The sequence below is a fragment of the Chenopodium quinoa genome, unplaced genomic scaffold (assembly GCF_001683475.1).
Source record: "Chenopodium quinoa cultivar QQ74 unplaced genomic scaffold, ASM168347v1, whole genome shotgun sequence".
Classification (NCBI taxonomy): domain Eukaryota; kingdom Viridiplantae; phylum Streptophyta; class Magnoliopsida; order Caryophyllales; family Amaranthaceae; genus Chenopodium; species Chenopodium quinoa.
The window spans coordinates 525,961-547,524 of NW_018744464.1; the positions used below are offsets into that span (position 1 = coordinate 525,961).

Genomic DNA, 21,564 nt, shown 5'->3' on the forward strand with positions numbered 1-21,564 from the left:
CACGTCACACCTGTGAGGGGCAAAGGTTTGGGGTAAAATTACCCTATGCTATGTGGCCCAATAGCAAGCTGACACGTGTCAACCCCGCAGAGAGGCCCAATGGGATCCAATCGGATGCTGACACGTGGCACTGTAACCTTAATAGGGGAAAACACTCATAGATACAAACACAAAAACCGAGCAATATTAATTGTAGAATTCTCTCAGAATCAGAGAGAAAATAAATCCATTTACTTTCCACACTTTTATATATCCGGAGACGTTCTAACTTGATCGTCGGAGGTGGAACTCCACCCAACCGGAGTTTTGTGGTTTTGTAGGTACAGACGGTCGGCACGCATTCCCAGAATTGTGTAGCTCTCCCGACAGACTCCAAAAACCCCCAAATAGTAACTTGTCAATGATGGCCACAACTTGCATTTGTTCATCCACAGTGATACGTTCGGATTGAATATTGTGGACATATTTTTGAAGCTCTTCTGCCACAGACTTGTTATCCTCCATTTTGAAATTGAAGAACTTGCTACAAGCAAAATTCTTGGCCCCGACTTCTTTGGTATCATATTTTTGTTGGAGAGCTTTTCATATCTTTCTTGCATTGGTGTAGAAATTAGAGTAGTAGTCATAAAGTTCATCGGACAAACAATTGAGTAGATAATTTCTACAATCTTTTTCATTGCTCTTCTACTTCTCAACTTCCTTATTGTGCTTCTCTAGCTCTTCGGGTTTCATTCCGGTGGTAGCTTATTTAGTAGGATTTTTGGTGTCCAAAATCCACACTACCTTCATGAGTTTCGAGTAAAACAACACCTTCTTGGACCAACGCTTGAAAAACTCACCGGAAAATTTAAAAGGATTGTTAAAATCATTAGGATTAGAAGTGGTTGGTGAAAGGTCCATAGTTCGTCTTAAGATTGTTGGAAATAATACATGAAACAAAAAAGTAAAATATAAAATGGAAAACTAATATGGAAATTTAGTTGGTTGAGTCGCGGATAACTTTCAGCTGTCCTCAAGACGATTCACGCCCTCCAATACAAATCGCAGGGAGTAAACGGCGCATCGTCCCCAGGATAAAACCCCAACTTATTCACTCCTTAATCTACTATTAAGGAGTAGAAGTTTATATAATAACCAAAATACCCGACTTTGTATATTATCTAAGTATGTAGGGGAATGTTTTTTTTTTTTTTTTTTTTTGTAAATTAGAAAAACGCAAGTATCAAACCAATACTACAAATACAATTTTATACACCGCCAATTCAAAATAGCCGTTGCAAAAAAAAATCAGTTAGCAAAATAACCTTTAAAAACCTTTAACAGCTACCGTTAAAGCTCAAATTTACAATTCTGATTGCTAAGTTAAGTTTGTATTCCACTAACTGTTGTAATGTAAATCCAAACGTCCAATTGCATGAAAGTTGAATATCCAAATATTCAATGAGTAATATAGTTGTTTATAGCTTTTGAAAAAGTAGCGGTTTCTCGCTGAATCGAAAAATTTTATTTTTCCTCACTTGGTGATTTGGACAGTACATTTGAGAATTTTTGAAAAAGTAGTTGTTTACTTAGAATTGCGACTCTTCGTAGCCTTATTTAGAGAAAGCGTCATTATATTTTTGCTTACGCTTGCTTATACTAGTACAACACTCTAGTTTAGCCTCCTCCCGAGTCGTGGTTTCTGGCGGGAAACACAACAACAGAGAGAGAAAGAGAAAAAGAAAAAGATGGAATCAGATGGAGCACTACCCAAATGGGCATTAGAGCCTTGTATGATGGGCATCGATGAAGCTGGTAGAGGCCCTGTACTAGGTTTGTTTTTCCCTTTTTTTCTTCTATTTTACAATAATTTTTCATATTTCATCCGATATCTAATTTCTTTTTTCGATAATTTTCAATTTGCTAATTAAAATGCTTTTTCTGGGTTCAGGTCCAATGGTGTATGGATGCTTGTACTGTGCTGTTTCTTTTCAGAAGACTCTTGCTTCATTGGAATTTGCAGGTTTTCTCCCTTTTTATTTTTTTGAAAATTTCAATTTAATTTTGCTCTAATATTTGGAGTTTTATTGATTTGTTAATTAATTGTTTTTTTAAGCTAATTTGCTCTAATATCTGGGGATTTATTGATTTGTTGATAGATTGGTTTTATAAATTGATTAAACAATTACTGCTAATGCTTGATTTTGCTGTTAATACAAAGCTGGTAAAGTTTTCCTTTCATTAATTGGAATGTAAAATAATTGGAATTGGCTCATATCGGTTGTGGAGGATGCCCCAGTTTTCCCACCGTTTGGTATGTGGGATGGGGATTTAAGGGTGGGTTCAGGTTAGGGAATTGATTAGCAGGACAAGGATAGAATAATGTCCATCAGTTATTTGGTATGTATTGAAATTAAGTTGGGAATGTAGATAAATTATGTATACTAAAATGGTGGAACTTTTTTTCCTATTTTGTTTGCAGTGAGCCAATGATAAACAAATCATTTATGGCCTAAGGAAATACTCTTCAAAATTTAAGAAATGGGTAAAGAAAGCTCTTTTGTTGAGGAGATAAATTTCTTTTATTTATTTTAAGAAGAGGAGATAAAGTTCTGTTTGGATTTATCCATTTAAAGGATCCTTAGTTTTAACAGTTTTGCATTCAAACCAAAATTGTTTCAAACCAATTGTGGTATGCGTGTCTCATCGTCATTTCATTGTTGTTAAATGTATTTTATAGGCTTTAAAGGCATGGATTTATATGTGTCTGGTATGTGTGCCTAAATAATTTGTGCGAGCCATGCTTGGTTCCAGTTTTTCATGCTTTACCTAGAATATACATGTAGATTGTAGAACCTCATTTTCTTGAGTTGCTAATCCATTCTTTGACAGATTTTATTCATTTTTTGTATGCTTTTGGTCCATTGATTCTCCCTCTATAAAGAGCCACTATTCTTAGTACAAATTTGACTGTAGCTCATTATATAAAGCTCTTGAACTTGGAGGATTATTACTACTCCATATATCTTAATTCAATATCCTTATATTAGAACCCAAACCTGTCTGAAATATATGATGGCTGCTAACATGCACACAGACATATGTTTGAGATAAGCTGCTCATCTAGAAACTATAGAGGTACAGTTGACAAAATTCCTACTAGTCTTCTACGTGCTTGAATAACAAGGTGTTGTTAGCCATGTTTCCAGTTTATGCTTTTGCAAGTTACTAAAAGTCCACCCAAGAACATAGTTTTTGCTTCTTTTTGATGAAGTAGTTTATGAACTTACCCTGTTTCATTTTGGATTTCAATGCTCTCTTTTTGTGCTTTTAGAATTGGACTTGTCTTAAGTATTAGTCAAATCTTGAAAATTAATAGCTCCCTAACTTCGGAAGTGACTGGGTTAAGTCTGATAACGGTATGCTTGTGGGTAGAGCTGGTAATTAAGCAATGCATAATTCCAGAAGCAAAATGAATACCCTCATCATCCACTTGGATGTACCTAATAATATATCTTCTAATAGTATATCTTATTTTGTAGAAATTTTCTACATTCAATTTCATTGAAATTTACTCAAAACCTATATCACATGAAATTGAGACATTTACTAGGGATAGAGTTCATTATTTTCCTAACTGTATCTGATGGTTTTGTTGCATCTATAAAATCCATTCTGCCTACTCTAGAAGTATAACCCAAAAAGCGTATGGTGAGATTGAGATCATCTAAGATTTTTTTATTTTTTATTTTATTTTATTTTATTTTTTTTTACCTTAGATTTCTAATAGATATAACCAAAATCGTTTGAAGGAGTTGTGTGACCCATCCGCTCACTTGTAGCTGTTTTTTTAAAGCACTAATTTGGCAAAGATGCATTATAAGATGATGCATGAATAAGATAAGATAAGATCGATCTGTAAAGAAGCATGTAGGATGCTCTTGAATTTTAACTAAGATCTGATCCATATAAAAAGATTTGCTGAAAAGAATTTAGTAGAGAAGATTGGCCTGGATGCCTGGTCGAACGGGACATGTTCCTAACATTGTATCTTTAAGGGGGTCTATTTATAGGAAGCTATCCTGATAAAATTATTTTGGAAGGGAGATTTAATTTATCTCCTTCTGTCTATAGATTTCTAAATTCCAATTGGGCAAAGAATCCGGAGTTACCATCCACCTTCTCGCATAGTCATCATACACAGGGTAAAGGCCACGACCTTAATTCCTCTTAAGGTAATCAAAACGACCCTCAATGTATAGTCTAAAATGCAAATTATAGTCTCTACGTTCGTTAGACAACTCTATACGATCAAAGAAATGCATGATTTGGTCCATATCAAATGAAACATAAATGGGTGGAACTGTCCTTAAATACAACAAATGGACATAGCGTGGTGGGCAGGTGGGGGAAGTGGATCCTCGGGATTCTCACTTCCCCCGGGTTGAGATATGAAACCCTCCTCGGTTAAAACCTAGTGTGAATCAAGGGAAGAGTAAATCGAGGGTTATCTCGCACCTTCCAATAAATTCTATTAGGTTGGAAATTTCTCGTAGGGCAACTAATCCATCCTAATTCACTTAAATACAACAAGTCAATTTGGGTATTACCTAATTTAGCCTTTTTTACATTATCATCTTATCATAACCAATATGTGGTGCACATGCAATGTGAGTGATCAAGGTAAATTGGTGTTCGATTTTGGGAATTTCTTGTTTAAGCTAAATGTGAGGGGGTTGCCCTAATATAATTTTTCACTTCTTTGATGATATAAGTAGGATGTGTAAGGATTTTGCTTTTTTCAAGTGTGTTTATGTTAGACGGGCGAGAAATACAGTAGCTCACTTAGCGGCTAGGTGGGATACGAGTAGTAGCAATGAACGTATTTGTATGAATTTTCCCCCAAAGTTTCATTTCTTTGGCGGACCTCGATTTAATGAATTAATTTCCTGCGTTTTGTCTTAAAAAAAAATTATCGGTATCCTCACTATTTTGGTACAAATAGCAATCGAGGATTTCAAGCTCGGTGCTCCTAACGTTATGGGGCTCATTTCTACCACAAATGGTTAAATTCATAAATTGTTGCCATAATTTGTTAATGAAGTGATAAATTGTAGTTTCATGCAAATACAAGAGGGACATAACTACCTCTTCGTTTAATTTCATCCACAAATCATTCACATTGTAAGGTCCGTTAACCGATGGTCGGGATTCAAACTATCATCTAGAGAAAACAAAAGTGCAAAATCCCTAAGATTCATACGATGGTCCTGATCAATCAATCTAAGGTAGTTTATAGTAATTACTTTACGTTTTTTCGAGACTTCAATGGAACTTAAAAATTCATATGTTAGATGTTTAAATGTAAAATGACACGTAGTAATGAATGAACCTATACCAACACCTGTAAAAACTCGTTTAAGTCACTCTTTAACTCCAACAACACTTAAAGAATTATCATGAATAACTCTAGTTGGAATTAAAGGTGTTGAAACTTATCTCGTTGTTGTTGGGTTGCAAAAACAACCTTCGAGTAGTCATCGTTTCTAGAATTCTTCTGTTCCATTGGAATTTGTTGTTGTTGCTCCTTTGCCCTCGAATTTTCTTCCCTTTGCCTCTTTGAAGCTACCTTAGGTGCCATTGATTGATTGTAGCTTTCTCTCTCTAACTCAAATAATGGGTACCTTGAAAAATGAAAAAAAATGAAAATTTCTAGTTAGAGGATGTAGAATGGAAAAGGATCACAATGATATAAGTAGAAAATCTAAAGAAAATTAGTATTTTAGTTGTTGTTTAGAGAGAGAAAGTGAGAGAATAAGAGAGTGTGAATGAAAATAAGAAAGGAGGAAGAAAGAAAAAGGAAAGAAATCAAAGCTATAAATTGAATCTGATTTAATTTATAAAGTTGAATTAGTCTCTTCATTCCTGCAAGCTTCTTATCCATATTGTGCTCTTTGATTTCCAAAAAAGCTTTGTGCTTCAACTCTACCTGAAGATGACAAAGGTTTCGTATGTTAGCCCAAAAGTGTCTTAAATGCAGTCTTGTAAGCCCAAAGTGTGTTGTAGAGCTTCATGCTCCAATTTTCCTAGACTTGCAACCACTTTCTCTAAAATAGATTTTATCTCTCGATTAAAGACCTCAACACCACCACCACAACACCAGTTGTTTGAGGGCAGTATGCAAGTCAAATTATGTGATAAACTCCATACATCTATAGAAAGGCGTTCAATTGTCGTTCTTGGAAGTACGAACCTCTAATAGCTTGGGAAACCTTGATATCATTATTTGGTGAATCAACGGCCTCCATCCATTTCGACTCACAATCAACAGCCACAAGTATGTAACAATTCTCATTTGAAGTGGGGAAAGGTCTCATATAGTCAATACCCCAAACATCAATAAAATTTACTTCAAGAATACTAGTTTAGGGCATGTTGTGCCGCCTCAAAATGTCACAAGTCCTTTGGCAAGAATCAAACGAAAAGACTGCATCTTTGAACATAGTAGGCCAAAAGAAACTTGACTTGTTGAGCTCCACGACAATCTTTGAAGGGCTATAATGTCCACGATATGATTAGTTGTGACAACGATGTAGGATTCTGTTCACTTCCCATCGGGTACACATGTGCGAAAAGTCCATCAAAACTCGGCCAATGCCGAGACAACCATTCGGGTACACTAGATTTATCCATTATATCTTAAAACAGATTTTTACAAGATGGGTTCATTCTTTACAATGCGTCATCTTACTTGTAAAACATATGAATTTCTAAGTTCCATTGAAGTCTTGAAAAAACGTAAAGTAATTACTTCAATTTACTTTAGATTGATTAATCGTGACCATCGTATGATCTTAGGATTTTGCACTTTTGTTTGGTTTAGATAGTAGTTTGAATCCTAACCCTACCTTATAATGTGAATGAATTGTGGATGAAATTTAATGTAGAGGTAGTTTTGCCCTTTAACATTTGCATGAAACTACAATTCATCACCTCATTCACAAATTATGGCAAATCACCTCATTCACAAATTATGGCAACGATCATGAGTTTAACAATTTTTGGTAGAAATGAGCCCGATAATGTTAGGAGTACCGAGCTTGAAACCATGTGCACCGAAGTAATGAGGATGTCGATAAAATTAATATTGCATATCATCTTGCATTACATATAGCTAAATGGGACACCAATTTACCTAGGAGGCTTGCTCACTCACATTGCATGTGCACCACATATTGGTTTTGATAATGATGACATGTTGCATTTAAGCAAATTACGATGGATTGGTTGCCCTACTAATAAGATTTATTTCCCTTGATTCACAGTAGGTTTCAACTGGGGAGAGTTTCATATCTCTACCCCGCGGTGAGTGAGATTCTCTAGGATCCACTTCCCCCACCCGACCCACCATGCTATGTCCAAAGGACAGTTCCATCCGTTTATGTTTGATTTGATATGGACCAAATCATGCATTTCTTTGCTCGTATAGAGTTGTCTAACGAATGCAGAGACTATAATTTGCATTCTACGCTATACGACATTGTGGGTCTTCTTGATTACCTTAAGAGGAATTAGGTCATGGCTTTTACCTTTTGTATGATGACTATGCTAGGAGGGGAATGGTACCAATACCCTTCTCAAGGATATCGAACTCGGGAGTCATCGGTGGGTATACTGATTATACCTTCTAAGGGATGGTCGGGGAAAGCGGTGTAGGGAACCCTTACTCTAATGTTGGTCTTGAATATTCAAATGTTGGTGCACATCTTAGCTTATGTATTTGATGATGTTGGTGTGGGCTGAGATGACGATGGTGGAGTGGATGTTGATGATGATGCGGTGTATTATGATGATAATGCTATGAATGATTATGATGATGATGATTAGGCGGGATGTCTACTAACTACTCTCTAAGCCGATGAGGGCATTGTCCGTTTTAGCTTTTCGGGAGAGTGATTTCTTGTATGGTTTTGGTATTGTTCTTACTTTCTCTTTTGTTTGTTTTGGTGTGCTTAGTTTAGATTTTATTTCGTATTTTTTTATTAGATTAGATTTTATTGCTTTATTAAAAAAAAAAAAATAGCATTAAAATGTTGAAAAATTCCAAATTGAGATTAATGGAATAAAAAGAGCAAAAAGATAAAAAAAAAAATTTCAATGTTTAAGCATTGCTATTTAATTTGTTCCAAAAAAAAGGGAAAAGAAAAGAAAAGAAGAAAAATCAAAGTTTGTTTGCATTCAAGTTCTTCGATGTTTATTATTATGAGTGATAATGTAAGTGTTGAAATATTGTGAAAATTGGATTGGTTTGTTTGGTGAATATTTGTAAAGTTTTGGGAGAGTATATGGCCATAATTTTAATATTTACCGGGATTTATTTGGATTTTTAGCTTCTCGATTAAGTTTTTCTCTCATTTTTTCCAAATATTTCCTACCCTTTTACCTAAGCCCTTACATTATTTTAGCTTTGAAAACCTTTTAACCTTTGTGCATAAAGTTCTATAAATGTGTTAGTTGTTCATCAATGCAAATAATGATTTGATATATTCCGAGTGTATGTATTTTTAAACACACGAGTGTGTGAGTTTTGGGAGGGCATTGTTCACATATAAAGGGTTGGGTGGAAAGCGATTGATTACATCTTTTATTCGCTACATAAATGAGTGAAAAGTACGTGAGCACTAGTCATCCATATGCTCTTGTGGTTTGCTTTATTTGATAACACCAAATTTTTACATGCTAAAGTCGTATCACTTTTTCAAAAATAACCTAAAATCCAGTTACAAACAAGGCAAGCAAAAAATGTTCTTTTAGTCCTAATTAATTATTATAGTATAAATTATCAAGATACGAGTAATCTGTTTGTGATTAAACTAAACTTATAATTTAACCTAAAAGAAAATATCAATAATAAAAGCGTAGAGCATAGGTTCATCAATGAATAATATTTCTAAATAAAACAAACAACTAACAATCAATGTTGTAATTGATCATATTAACATGCTCTCTCGAATCGATATTAAGATTAAAAAATAACAGGCTCTCGTAATTTATTAGATCTAATTTTACCTATGGAAACTAGCCTTAATATCAAAATTATATCTCTTAATCATAAAATCAATATTTTCACACTATGACAATTAAATCCAGCCTAGTCTAATTGCATAGAATGAAAATAGTCAATAGGATATTAACATGCAACATCAATAATTATTGAGAACAAATTATCCTTTCATATTAATTAATAGATCCCTAAAATGCTAGAATTAAACTACTCACACATATTTAGATCTAATCTTAACAAACCAATTAATTCGAACATATTGAAAACAATATTTAAGACTAAGCAATAAGAGAAAATACAAGTTCATCACCTTGTTGTCTATCACGGTGGCAAATTTGTAAATAAATACCAAAAATAAAACATTGTTCATGGAAGAGCCGCTAATTGTGTTAGCGGTTTTACGATGAACAGTGTTTTTTTTGCACTATTCATGGTAGAATCGTTAACACTGTTAGAGGTTCTATGATGAACAATGCCAAAAAAAACACTATTCATGGTAGAACCAGTGTTAGCGGTTTTACCATGAACAATGGTTTTTTTTTTTTTTTTTTTTTTTCATTTATTTACAAATATGCCATTTAATAACATGTTTATCAAGGTTACAAACCGGGCAAGCCAGAAACAATACTCAACTTCATGTACTAGTAAATATGAAAACTTTAATCCAACAATAATAGATGAAAAGTGCTTTTAATACTAAAATTCTCTCTAAAAACTAAAGCTGAAAGTAATTAATTAAAAATGTGCTTAAGAATTTTACAACAAAATTCAAATACTTCTTTTAAAAAAGATTACAAAAGAAAGCTAAGACTAGCCTAGAAAATACACGCGCCCAATTGGGCTAATGCTCGCCTAATCGCTTTGACAATTTTTGGCTTACGATTCGGACGTGAAGTCGATGCTTATCTCCATGCTTTAAATAAAATTTCATACATAATGCGGTCCAACTCTAGTATCTCGTAGCGGTCCATTTGCCTTAAAAATCACCGAAAATTCCTACAAAATTCATACTAAGGCCCTATTCAGTTCGCCTTAAAAAATTAATATTCAATAAAAATAATGTCAGTTCAGTAAAATTAATAAAAAAATCAGTAACCTTAAAGAAGAAAATAATAGAGAATCAGTAAAATTAATTTCAGTTCAGTAAAAACAATTTAAGTTCAATAAAAATAATTTCATTTCAATTAAAATAATTTTAATTTAGCAAAAATAATGTGAAGTGAATTGGGCCTAACTTTACAAACACTTGAAAACGCATATTAGTAATAAATATAGTTTCATAGAGCTCAAATAAGCATTAATATGACCTCGAGATTGGAAAAATTAACAAAAATAATCCAAACTATTGGCTCTTTTCTCATTTTAATCCCAACTATGCTTTAAATAAGAATAATCCCAACTATAGGGGGTCCTTTCTCAAATTAGTTTATCTTACCTATAACTTGTGATACCGGTTAATTTTTTTTTTTTTTTTTTTGAGGATTAAATTCTTGTTCATTTATTTAATTTATTATTGTCACCCCCACCATTCACCTACACCTCAGCCTCTTCCATAGCCACAACCACCACCCACAAAACTCAAGAACACTAACAACTAACCCCCTCCACCACCTCATTAGTCATCATCACACCTCTTGGAAATTTCAACATCTAAACTTAGTCGGAGCTTTCATACCATAATCATATCATACACTAGACCACCATCATTTCTTCATATCAAAGAGTTGTCCTTTTTGGTTCATTCCATCACACACTCCCTATCTGTCTTTTCCCTCAAACCACCTTGGACCCACCACCTCCTCACTGCCACACCACCACCACCACAACCCCCTCCACCACTTCATTATCACCCACCTGCGGCGTCCCTCCCCACCTATACCTCGTTTCGCTACCCGACCATCAACCGCATCTCGCGTCCACCTTCGACACCTCCCACTTCATCTCCTCCTTCTTCGACCCCCGTTCCTCTCTCCTCTCCCCTCTCCCCTCTCCCAAATCACCTCCATTCTCAGTCCTCTATGTTGTGATGTGATTATTGTCGGTGGTTGTGATTCACGGCTGGCATGGCCGAAAGGGTGGTTTAATTAGGTGGATGGGCTTGGTTGGCAAGATACTTTGGGTGGATGTAAAGGTGGTTTTAGTGGTTGGGTAGGTGGTGAGTCAGAAGGTGGTGGTACCGTGGGAGTTTAGGTTTAAAATCAGGTGGTTTTTTTAATTTTTAATTTTATTTATGTTATTTTTTTTTTTATAATAATGTTATTAATCAAACCAATAGTATGTTGACACGTTGCTCATTTTACCTGATTAACAAGTTAACAAAAGTTTGAGACTAATTTGAGAAGAGACCCCTTATAGTTGGGATTATTTTGAATTAAATCATAGTTGAGATTTAAAATAAGAAGGGAACTAATAGTTTGGATTTTTTTTTGTTAATTTTTCCCCTTGAGATGGGAAAAAAAAAACCATATATAAAATACATAAATCAAATGCCAATGAGAAGTATGTGGTGGTAGGTCTTTAAATTAACTGTAGAATTAAATTTATTTTTCCATATAAATAATAATTCTAGTTGAAATAAAAGGATCAATATTACTTGAGTCATGGTATCTTCAAGTACTGGGGATGCTGATAGGAACCTTTTTTTGCTAATTAGTGTTGTTAAACTAGTCCACAGGTTTCCCATTGCACCACATTAACGAAATATATATTCTAGAATGCAAATCATGTGGGTAGGAGGTGGAGAGGGGTGAAATGGTTTAGTTGTGGAGATGCTTTAACATTCACTACTTTATACTTTAAAAGGTGTACACTATTTTGATATGTAAGCAATTGCAACTCTTAATTTCTTGCTTGAATAGAGCAATGAGTTCTATTCCCTACCGGTTTTATTTGCTTGTAAGGATTACCCTAGAAGCTTTTTAAATCAGCTTCTGGCAATTTTAAGAAAATTTGTCATACTACCCGCTAATGTGATTCAGTTTTGTAAATAGTGTCAAATTATAAAATCTGTATGCTGTCATAGAGTAACACCACAACAACATTCTCACCTTATTTTATGCAAATGTGTAAGCTTGTTAGCTTGAATAAATGTTGTTTTCTACCACTGAGACGTGACTACCTTTTCTACCCCCCCCTAAATACATATCAGATTCAAAAACTCTCAAGGAAGAGAAAAGGGAGGAATTGTTCGAGTCATTGAAGGCTAATGAGTCTATTGGATGGAGTGTTGATGTAATAGATCCCCGAGAATTGTCGGCCAAAATGTTAAAGAAGTAAGCAAATATTCAATGTATATATATGTATATACTACATATTTTTTTTCCAATTGGGAGGTTTTATGAACCTTTAGTTTGACTTTCTCTCTCTATAGTTCCAACAGGAGTAAGATAAATCTTAATGAATATATTTTTTTTCTGTTTCTAATTAGGAGGTTTGATTAACCTTTAATTTGACTATCTCTCTCTCTATTGTTCTAACAGGAGTAAGATAAATCTTAATGAAATATCACATGAATCGGCAATGGGCCTTGTCACACGAGTGCTTAATATGGGGGTGCTTCTGACGCAGGTAAAGAATTTATGTTAAAAAACACAAGAAACATGTTTACAATTGACTATGATATTCTAGATGCTGATGCTGAAATTGTTTGTGTTAAATGAAAGTCCTATTACTAGATTGTTCAGCATGTAGAATCTGGTGCATTAGTCATATAGATATACCTATATAATGACAGCATACACCAAGTCACAAATTTGATTTGGTATAACCTTATACTCCCGCTGTTTCGTAATAATCTCAACACTTTCCTTTTATGTCCGCTTCATAATAATTGCATCACTTCCTTATTTGGTAAGGACCCACTATTATTTAATTAATAATCTCTCCTACTACCTTCACTTTTACAAATATTTTATTATTTCTCTCTCCTATCAACCCCACTTACACTACTTTTTTTATTATTTTTCTCTCATACTAACTATACTTTATATTATTAAATATTTCCCACTTGCATTATTTTATTTAAGCCTACAAGCCTACTCTATATTTCTCTTAAATTTTGTGCACTCTTTACTGTTATTATTACAAAACGGAGGGAGTAATGTATAAAGGGTAGACGAGTAGTACTCAGATGGGTGTTCAGATTAAAGGCTGAAGGTAATATTCCCCAATCAATGTACAAAGTTCATAGTAAAAGGGTTAGTTAGAAGAAAGGAATTCAGTTAAGTTGTGCAAGGAAAATATTGTCATTTGGAGTCTTGTTAACTATATAATTTTTTTTTTTTTTTCCCTTCATGTATATCTTTTTTTTTTTAACTTTTATTGTTACATAACTTTAGGTATTTAAGGCTTAAATTGTGCTTAGGGATGCATTATCCTCCCCCATACTGCAATATTGAATGAACAGATGAACTATTGCTTTTACTTTGATAGAGTATTAAAAACAATATTAGTAAACCCATCTGTGAGCATTTTCCTACACGCTCTTCTTGTCCTGCCTTATCTTTTCACATTTTCTTCTACAAATATGTGATTTAAGTGTGTGGGTGAGCATTGAAGTGCTGAGTAAGGTTTCCATACTCTTGTTGGTGTGCCTAGTGTCCTACAACTCTACAAGAACTTGGGGGTAGTTAAAAGAAAATGATAGTTAAGGCCTTAGCATTGGTCATACAGATAAAATATAGGGTCACTGGTTTTTTTTTTTTTTCAATTTATTTTATTTATTTTTATATTAATTCATCTTTACTCACAAGTTCACCTTTACTTTCAACATTGTAAATATCTAAAGGCTTAACAAGGCTGACACATATTTGCACTTATATGTTTTTTTTTTTCCTGAAGCAGCATAGCTAACAGTGATATCCTATTATAGGTCTTTGTGGATACAGTTGGAGACGCTGACAAGTACTGTACGAAGTTGTCTGAAAGATTTCCATCAATTAAATTTGTTGTTGCCAAGAAAGCTGACAGTCTTTACCCTGTTGTCAGTGGAGCCAGCATAGTTGCAAAGGTATCTGTGTTTTCTTTCAATTCTCTATTGCTGAAATGATATAAGATGATTCTCATACAATATTTGTTTGGACAATTAGGTTACTAGAGATCGGGCTTTGCGTAATTGGACCTTTGATGAATCAGCAGAAAACATGCACAGGAACTTTGGGTCTGGCTACCCTGGAGGTTTGCAGCTAGACTTTATTGTATAAGAAGTTTTATCTTTAGGCAATCTTATCATGCCCTATAATGCAGATCCTGAGACTAAGGCCTGGCTGGAACATCACAAACACTCTATTTTTGGATTCCCTACATTGGTACGCTTCAGCTGGGGCACTTGCACTACCTACTTCAAAGACGGCGCTGAAGTATTATGGTGAGACAGTCTACACTTTTATACTCTTGCTAATATTGCATGAGAATGGGTCCATATATATAAAACTGCTTAATACCTCTTTGATTTGCATACATGGTTGGACACTAGAATGAAATCTATGGATTACTGCAATGTGATATGGTGATGTAAACTTGTAAAGTGCTTAAAATATGTAGCAGTTTGTTCATTTGGTTGATAGTCTTTTGTTTTATCAACCCCCACCGACCCCCCCCCCCCCCAAAAAAAAAAAACAAAAAAAAAAAAAAAAACAAAAAACGGTCTTTTATAAATGGTTAACAAGAACTGCTTTTATCCCCAATGATGGAGTCAGCTACTTTAAGCAGGATGTCATCTCTAGTTATCTTCAACTATGATCCTCTCCTTTTATTTCATAACCACTTTCTTTCTCTACTAATGCCTTGAACTTCTTGAAATTTCAAAAGCTTCAGATTTATTTTTTAAGTAATAAGCCCATGTCTTCCTGCTATAATCGTCAATGAAAAGCATAAAGTATGAACTGTTATCGAGTGATGAGGGTTTGATAGATCCACATAAATCTGAATGCACTAACTCAGTGGCTTTTGAGCTCTTGAATTAGTTTGTTTTGGAAAGGGCTTCCTTGAATGTTGCAAACATTGCTTCACAAAGTTGATTCGGATGATCAACATGGGGTAATCCTTGTACCGTTTTCTTGTGACCTAGTTCCTTTAGTCCTTCAAAATTAAGGTGACCAAATCTCATGTGCCACTTCCAAGATAGATCTTCAATACACGTCTTCAAACACATAGGTCCAATTGTTTGTAAGTTTATAAGAACATTTTGTTCTTTGTCATAGAGACTATGGCTATAAGCTTAGAGTATCTATCATGTAGCCACAACTTTTGTCCCTCCATTATTATTTTACATCCATTGGTCTCCAAGAGTTGACCTACACTTAAGATATTACTTCTTAATTTACGAATATGTTAAACATCCGGAATTAATTTGTGACTAGAATCCTTTAATTAAATCATTATTGTACCTTTCCCTTAATCTTTACTTTGAGCCATCGCCAAAAGTAACATTCCCAATCACAATTCTATCAAGATCAACAAATTTGTTTTTTTCTCCTGTCATATGATTATTGGCTCCATTATCAAGATACCATGTGCAATTTTCATCTCTTTTGTCTTCTATTTTGAGTGTTAATAGCATGGTTGAATCTTCTACTTCTTTATTTTCAATATGGTTTATTTTTTCCTACACCTTTTTTGAATAACATTCGCATGCAAAATGGCCATATTTATCACAATTGTAACATTGAATATTAGCTTTGTTATTGTTTCTTTGAAACTGGTTTGTTCCTCTACCTCTTCCTCGGCCTCGACCTCTAGCAGAAGTTTCACCTCTATAAAAATTATTGGTGTTTTGGTCTCCTCTCCCGATTTCCTTGGCCACGTCCATGTCCTCGTGGACCGCCTCTACCACGTGATTGAAATCTTTGTTTATCACGTGTATCTCCTTTATTATTAAAAGAAATTTTTGCTTGTAACACTTGTTGCTCATCTTCCTTTTTACCTTTTTTTAACTATTCTTTGTTCAGAGGCTCTAAGAGACCCATTTAATTCATCAATCATCATGGAATCCAAGTCCTTATTGGCCTCTTCGATAGCAACCACTACATGGTTGAAATTAGAAGTAATAAAACGTAGTATTTTTTCAACTACACGAGAGTCTGGCATTGACTCACCAAGCGTCTTCATTTGATTCATAACGTATAAAACTCTTCCAAGGTGTTCAAACTCTCCTCTTAGAGTTTGAAGGCGAACCTTTTTTACTCTACTTACTCCTTCAAACGAATTTTGAAGAGTATCCCATGCTTGTTTGGAGTTGGTTGCATTAGCAACTTTCTCAAACATATCATCATCCAATCCTTGATGCATGACCGTAAGTGCATTTTGATCCTTTTTCCTCTCGGTTTCCAAAGCTTGTTTATCTGCCTCATTTAATTTTGAGTTATCATTTGGTTGTATAAAACCTTTCTCAACAATCTCCCAAACTCCTTTGCGCTAAGAATAGTTTTCATTCGTAGAGACCACTTATCATAATTTTCTTTTGTGAGTTTGGGGTATTGAAAAGCTACACATTATTTTTTGTTGCCATGTCTTTTATATAACGTGTCTCTGATACCACTTTGTTGGAATCATGGTGGACACACAAATATATTTCAAACAGTAATATAGAGAAGAAAACAAATGCACCAAACAATATCTCTTATATCTCTCATGAAATGTGTGTCTTACAAAAACTCAAATACACAATGCGTTTATATAGTAGTTGGGAGTTATAATTAATTGTTCACTCATATATTTCTCTTTTTCTCTAATAGAATAGCGTACCCCTTAATTTACTCATTGGCTTTCATTAAATTAAAGCTATGAAATCATTTGTCAAGTTTAGCTAATTTTAACAAGGTGATCCCGGCTTGTAAGGATTTAAATAATACTTGTACATAATTTACAGAAGCGCACTTGATTCTATGATGATTCAATTAAATCCCTCCCTTGGTTATGTATCTTGTAGCAGAAAAACACACTAAGGTTTTTTCTCTACTGATGGGATATATTTGAGGGTCTATTGTATGTACTAGTAGAGACCATAACTCTAATAGACTCCTTTCCTAATTCCCCCATCTTGTATTAGAAAAGGCTTGACGGTTTCTGCACATAAAAGACTAAACACACACTTTAAAAGATGTTTTCTAGCCCAATTATTATTTAATTGAATAACTTTTTCTTTTTTTTGTGGGGCCAAACCATATGATAGCAGTTATCTTGTATTATACACGCATATAATTGTATTTAGGTCCATATTTCTTGCAATTTCCCTCTTGGACCAAATACAATTAAATATGTGTGATACTGATATTTTCATTATACTTCATAGCCTTAGGAGCTCAAAGATACCATCACAAATTTTAAACGTCTTTAAGTAATTTGGTCCATCAATAATATTAACATAGAATCAAAGCGATCTACAATTAAAATAACTACATCCATCAATGGTCACAATGTTAACATGATTCACGACATGAATCACATATAGGTGTGTAGTATGGAAATATCATACAAATGTGATCCTGTGCTTACTTCTAACTGGTCTTCTTTAAACTTTAGTAAGATCAAGATTATGAACTAATAGAAGAGTAAACAAAACTGAAAGTTTTAATGCTGCAGAAAATACTTTTACCATCATAATTACAAACTCCAACTGAAACTAGATATCCTTAGGTGGTATGACACCCATACGAGCAGTAAGCTCATGAAATACTTTGGGAGGTGAACCTTTAGTAAGTAGATCTGCTACCATAGAGTTTGTGCTGACATGCTCTAAAGACAATTGTCTACTCCACTCTTTCCTTTAAAGCTCGAAACTTCACATCAATGTACTTTGACTTTGTTTGGCACTTGTTATTGTTTGGGAACCTGTTACCGTCCAAAGTTACTACATCCCTGCAAGAGGTAATTTTTATGAGTGATGAGATGACTATTACATATGTCTTTGTAGTGATAAATCACATTTAAATATGTGATGACGTATGTGATATGGCTATCTTATATTCACCCATTTAATATTAGTAAATGGCAAATTTTAGACATGGATTATCCATGTTTTCTTGGTGAGAAATGTTTCATTATCTCAATATTGAAATCAGATCAGATCAGATTTTGGCTAGAGGACTAAATGTTACGTTTTGATCCTGATGTTAGTGTGCATCAGCTGCAACTTTTTTGTGTTCTATCCTTATGAGCCATTTGGAAGTGAAACGAAAATTTTAAACTCCATATAAATAAGAAAAAATTGTTAGAAAAAACCTTTTAAAACAACTTTTTTGTCCAGAAAGACCTTTTAAAAATTTCTTGGCAATATGCAACTTGTTTGTAAAATTTTTTTGTTGAAGACAACCAAACCTCGTTTTCCGGCATTGACTGACCATTTTCCGGCGTTGACCCCCCTCATGTGCTCTTTTATTTACTATTCCCACCCCCTTTCTTTTATTTCCCCTCTAATTCCCTCCTTAACCCCTCTAATTAAAACCCTTCTCTCTCTCTCTCTCTTAACTTGGCCATTGTCAAAGTTCATTCAATTTGAAGAAGGTAGCTGCTTTTGTTGCAATTGAAGGTTTTCCCAATTAATTTTGACCAAGGTAATTGCTTTAGTTATACTTAATTTATCACTCTTTCATACTTTTTAAAAGTTGCACTAATTACAAAGACAACTATGGTTTGGGGCAATAAATACAATGACTTATATATTGAAGGGGATGATCCCTTCTCTTTGCTACTGATCAGTAAGAGCTCAATTCATCATCCCTTGACTAGTATCTTCATTGAGGGAGAAATGACATATAATCCAATATTGGGATTTAGCAGCAGATGAGCATATTGTTTACCGCCAGCTGCCAACAAATTTCATTATTTGGCTGACTAGTGTTATTGGTCGTTATAGTTTTTATGAGCTCTTCTCTCTCTCTCTCTCTCTCTCTCTCTCTTCTTGAGAGATCAATGCGTACATAGATTGAGATATTTCCCTTGCGTCAAATGCATCTGTAATAGACTAGCAATTTACAGTATTTAATTGAACAAGATAGAAGATATATGGGGAGAAGATTGGCTACTGTTTGATTGAATTGTTGTCAAAATGTTACAAGGGTTAGTATCTTGAGGCTACAAGTCTCCTAAGCAACTTGAGGCTGCTAATCTCTCAAGAGTTCAGTCACAATTTTCTGGATACCCTACAAAATGATCTCTCCTTTATATAGTACAAACATTCTACTCAAAAGCATGCTAATAATTAATGATTGTTGTCTTCTACTCCTAACAGAGAATCAGCTCTTCTTTCACTTGTTGCCCCATCACAAAGTGCTTCATTAATCATTTTTTTGTCTTCTTCTTCACAAGGGTATGCGAGTATTTTGTCTTGATGTGCTTGGTTACCTGCTTTAATTTGCATCCCATCATTGGACTTGGCTTGTTGCTTTTCACCGTTGACTTCCCTTCTAGCATATACCCGGATTGGTGGTTGTTGACCTGGATCCATCACAGCATCTCAGAGTTTTTAGATGTGTTTTAATTCTGAGCTTGGGAGAAGACCCTGTGGATGGTGCTCAAAAACATTTGTGATATTTATTTTCAAACATTTAACAATTATGACATTTCCAGATGTTTTGACATTTTGCTACCCTGAGACACCACACACACACACACACACACACACACACACATCTGCCTGATTTTTTGAGGTTGCTTTACGATAAATAAATTCATGGGATCTCTAATTGTGTGATAATCATTGTTTTTCTTTTGTCCATTATCTTCGGTAGGGAAGCAGATGGTGCCTTGGATGAGGAAGGTACAGCTAACAAGAATGGCAAGCGACAGCTCAAGCTAAGCAATCTAGGTTTCACAGGAGGCAAGAGAAACAGCGAGGAGATTGAGTCCAGTAGTAAAGGTCGTTGCAAGTTTTTCCAGAGTCGCAAACTCGAACAGCTTGTACAATTTTAAGTTATTTCAAGGTACAAAATTATTGCAAAATTTGGGATCTTTTTACAAGTGAGGTTAACTGTGGAGTCTACTCATACAGGTACATAATTTGTACAAGAGTAGATATCATATACAAAGTATCGAATTGCTAATCTTTCAAAGAATTCAGATTCAATAAGTTCTCTGACATTTAGTAGTTACGTTATGTGAACCTGGTATATACATTAGCAAACGATGCATATATTAAAATCTGCTAATTTCCCATTATTTAGTTTTATAGGTAGCTAGTTAGTTGGTTAGTTAAACTCATTTCGCTTTGTATTGTATGATGCGACATCTAATTTCTGATGAAAATGACGGCTTACATGCATTGCTTGAAAGATGATCCTTTTGCTGAACAAATAGGCATGCATTTATTTTAGGATGTTAGAAAAAATTGAACTTCCCAAAATTGTAAATGATTAAATCTATTAATATTCAATATATGCATTTACTCTAGAATACTTAATAATTTTGTTGTAGTCTTTAGTATGCGAGGTTAGGATAATGTGATTATTATTTTCAGACAGAAAGAGTGCGGAAAGTAGGATAATCTAGTCTTCATGTCCAATAATATACTTGTAGTTAAGTGTGGTTAAGGAATTTTTCAGAAGTTCTGTAAATTGGATCTATTCTCTGAGATTTTAGGCCAAGTCTTTGTCAAAAAACATTTGTGTTCCCTGATCCTTGTCACTTACTGCATTTCCATCCTTATGTTCATTTAATCAAGTGCTTTTACTTCTGAAACAGGCGTATCGAACACATTGCTGTACAAAGTATGTGGATGTGGCTAGGGGTGAAAGGCCAACCAAGATCGTGTGCAAAGCAACCTGCACTTCAATGCCTTATGATGTTATTTACTGTTTCCATGGAACCAGAATGGAAGCACTGAAGCATCTTGATATGTTTGTTCATATTCACATACTTTGTCTGCCTTGCTTACAAATGTAAGTGCTTGCTATGACCGACTGTAAAATGAGGAACTGAGATCTGAGACTCTGAGGGTTCTCTGTAACGTTGTGGTTTTAATACTGCGAATTTTCTTTTATCTTATTCATCATTGCATGTAAGATTAAGAAGTTTATACCAAAAATATTATTACAAAAGTTTAAGAATATGTCTTTTCAAAAAAGAAAAAAGTAGTTTATAGCATTGACATATTTAAAACGTAAATTTTCCAAGATAATAGGCTTGGTTAACCAGTTAACACTAGTAAGGTTGGAAGATTCCTTTGGATTTTTCTTTTTTTTTTTTTTTTTTTTATTTTATTTTATTTTATTTTATTTTATTTTTTTGTGTCACAATTATGTACTAAGTATATAACAAACCAAACCAAACCAAATTTAAAACTGATACAGATCAACTGTAATATCCAATAGTGTTAATTAAGCATGAAAGCATTCAGGATTCAGGAATGATCGCTTCGATATTCATATAATTCGAGTAGAAAAACTGATTACAGGCCTTGTATGTCAAAGCTCCTATTAATTATCAAGCTGATCGATTTCGTGACAAAAAACTGACATAATATAAACAGTAGTAGTTCTTAAACCCGTCATTCTATTAGCCAGGACTTGACTAAATTATATTAAACC

The 21,564-nt window shown here is 34.2% G+C and overlaps 1 protein-coding gene across 1 annotated transcript; it reads left to right on the top strand.

Annotated features, from left to right (window-relative positions):
• Positions 1-1,727: 1,727 nt before the first annotated feature.
• Positions 1,728-21,527, top strand: LOC110697482 (ribonuclease H2 subunit A-like). Its single transcript, XM_021874853.1, has 9 exons — positions 1,728-1,812; positions 1,931-2,002; positions 12,192-12,315; positions 12,523-12,610; positions 13,914-14,051; positions 14,131-14,218; positions 14,288-14,408; positions 19,771-19,962; positions 20,720-21,527. Exons 1-8 carry the CDS (start codon positions 1,728-1,730, stop codon positions 19,949-19,951), a joined length of 897 nt encoding a protein of 298 aa, XP_021730545.1. The 3' UTR covers positions 19,952-19,962; positions 20,720-21,527.
• Positions 21,528-21,564: the final 37 nt, after the last annotated feature.

Coding starts and splice junctions, on each gene's coding strand:
- LOC110697482 (XM_021874853.1), top strand. CDS start 1,728: ATGGAATCAGATGGAGCACTACCCAAATGGGCATTAGAGCCTTGTATG. Junction 12,316..12,522: donor TCGGCCAAAATGTTAAAGAA/GTAAGCAAATAT, acceptor TTGTTCTAACAG/GAGTAAGATAAATCTTAATG. Junction 14,409..19,770: donor GACGGCGCTGAAGTATTATG/GTGAGACAGTCT, acceptor TATCTTCGGTAG/GGAAGCAGATGGTGCCTTGG.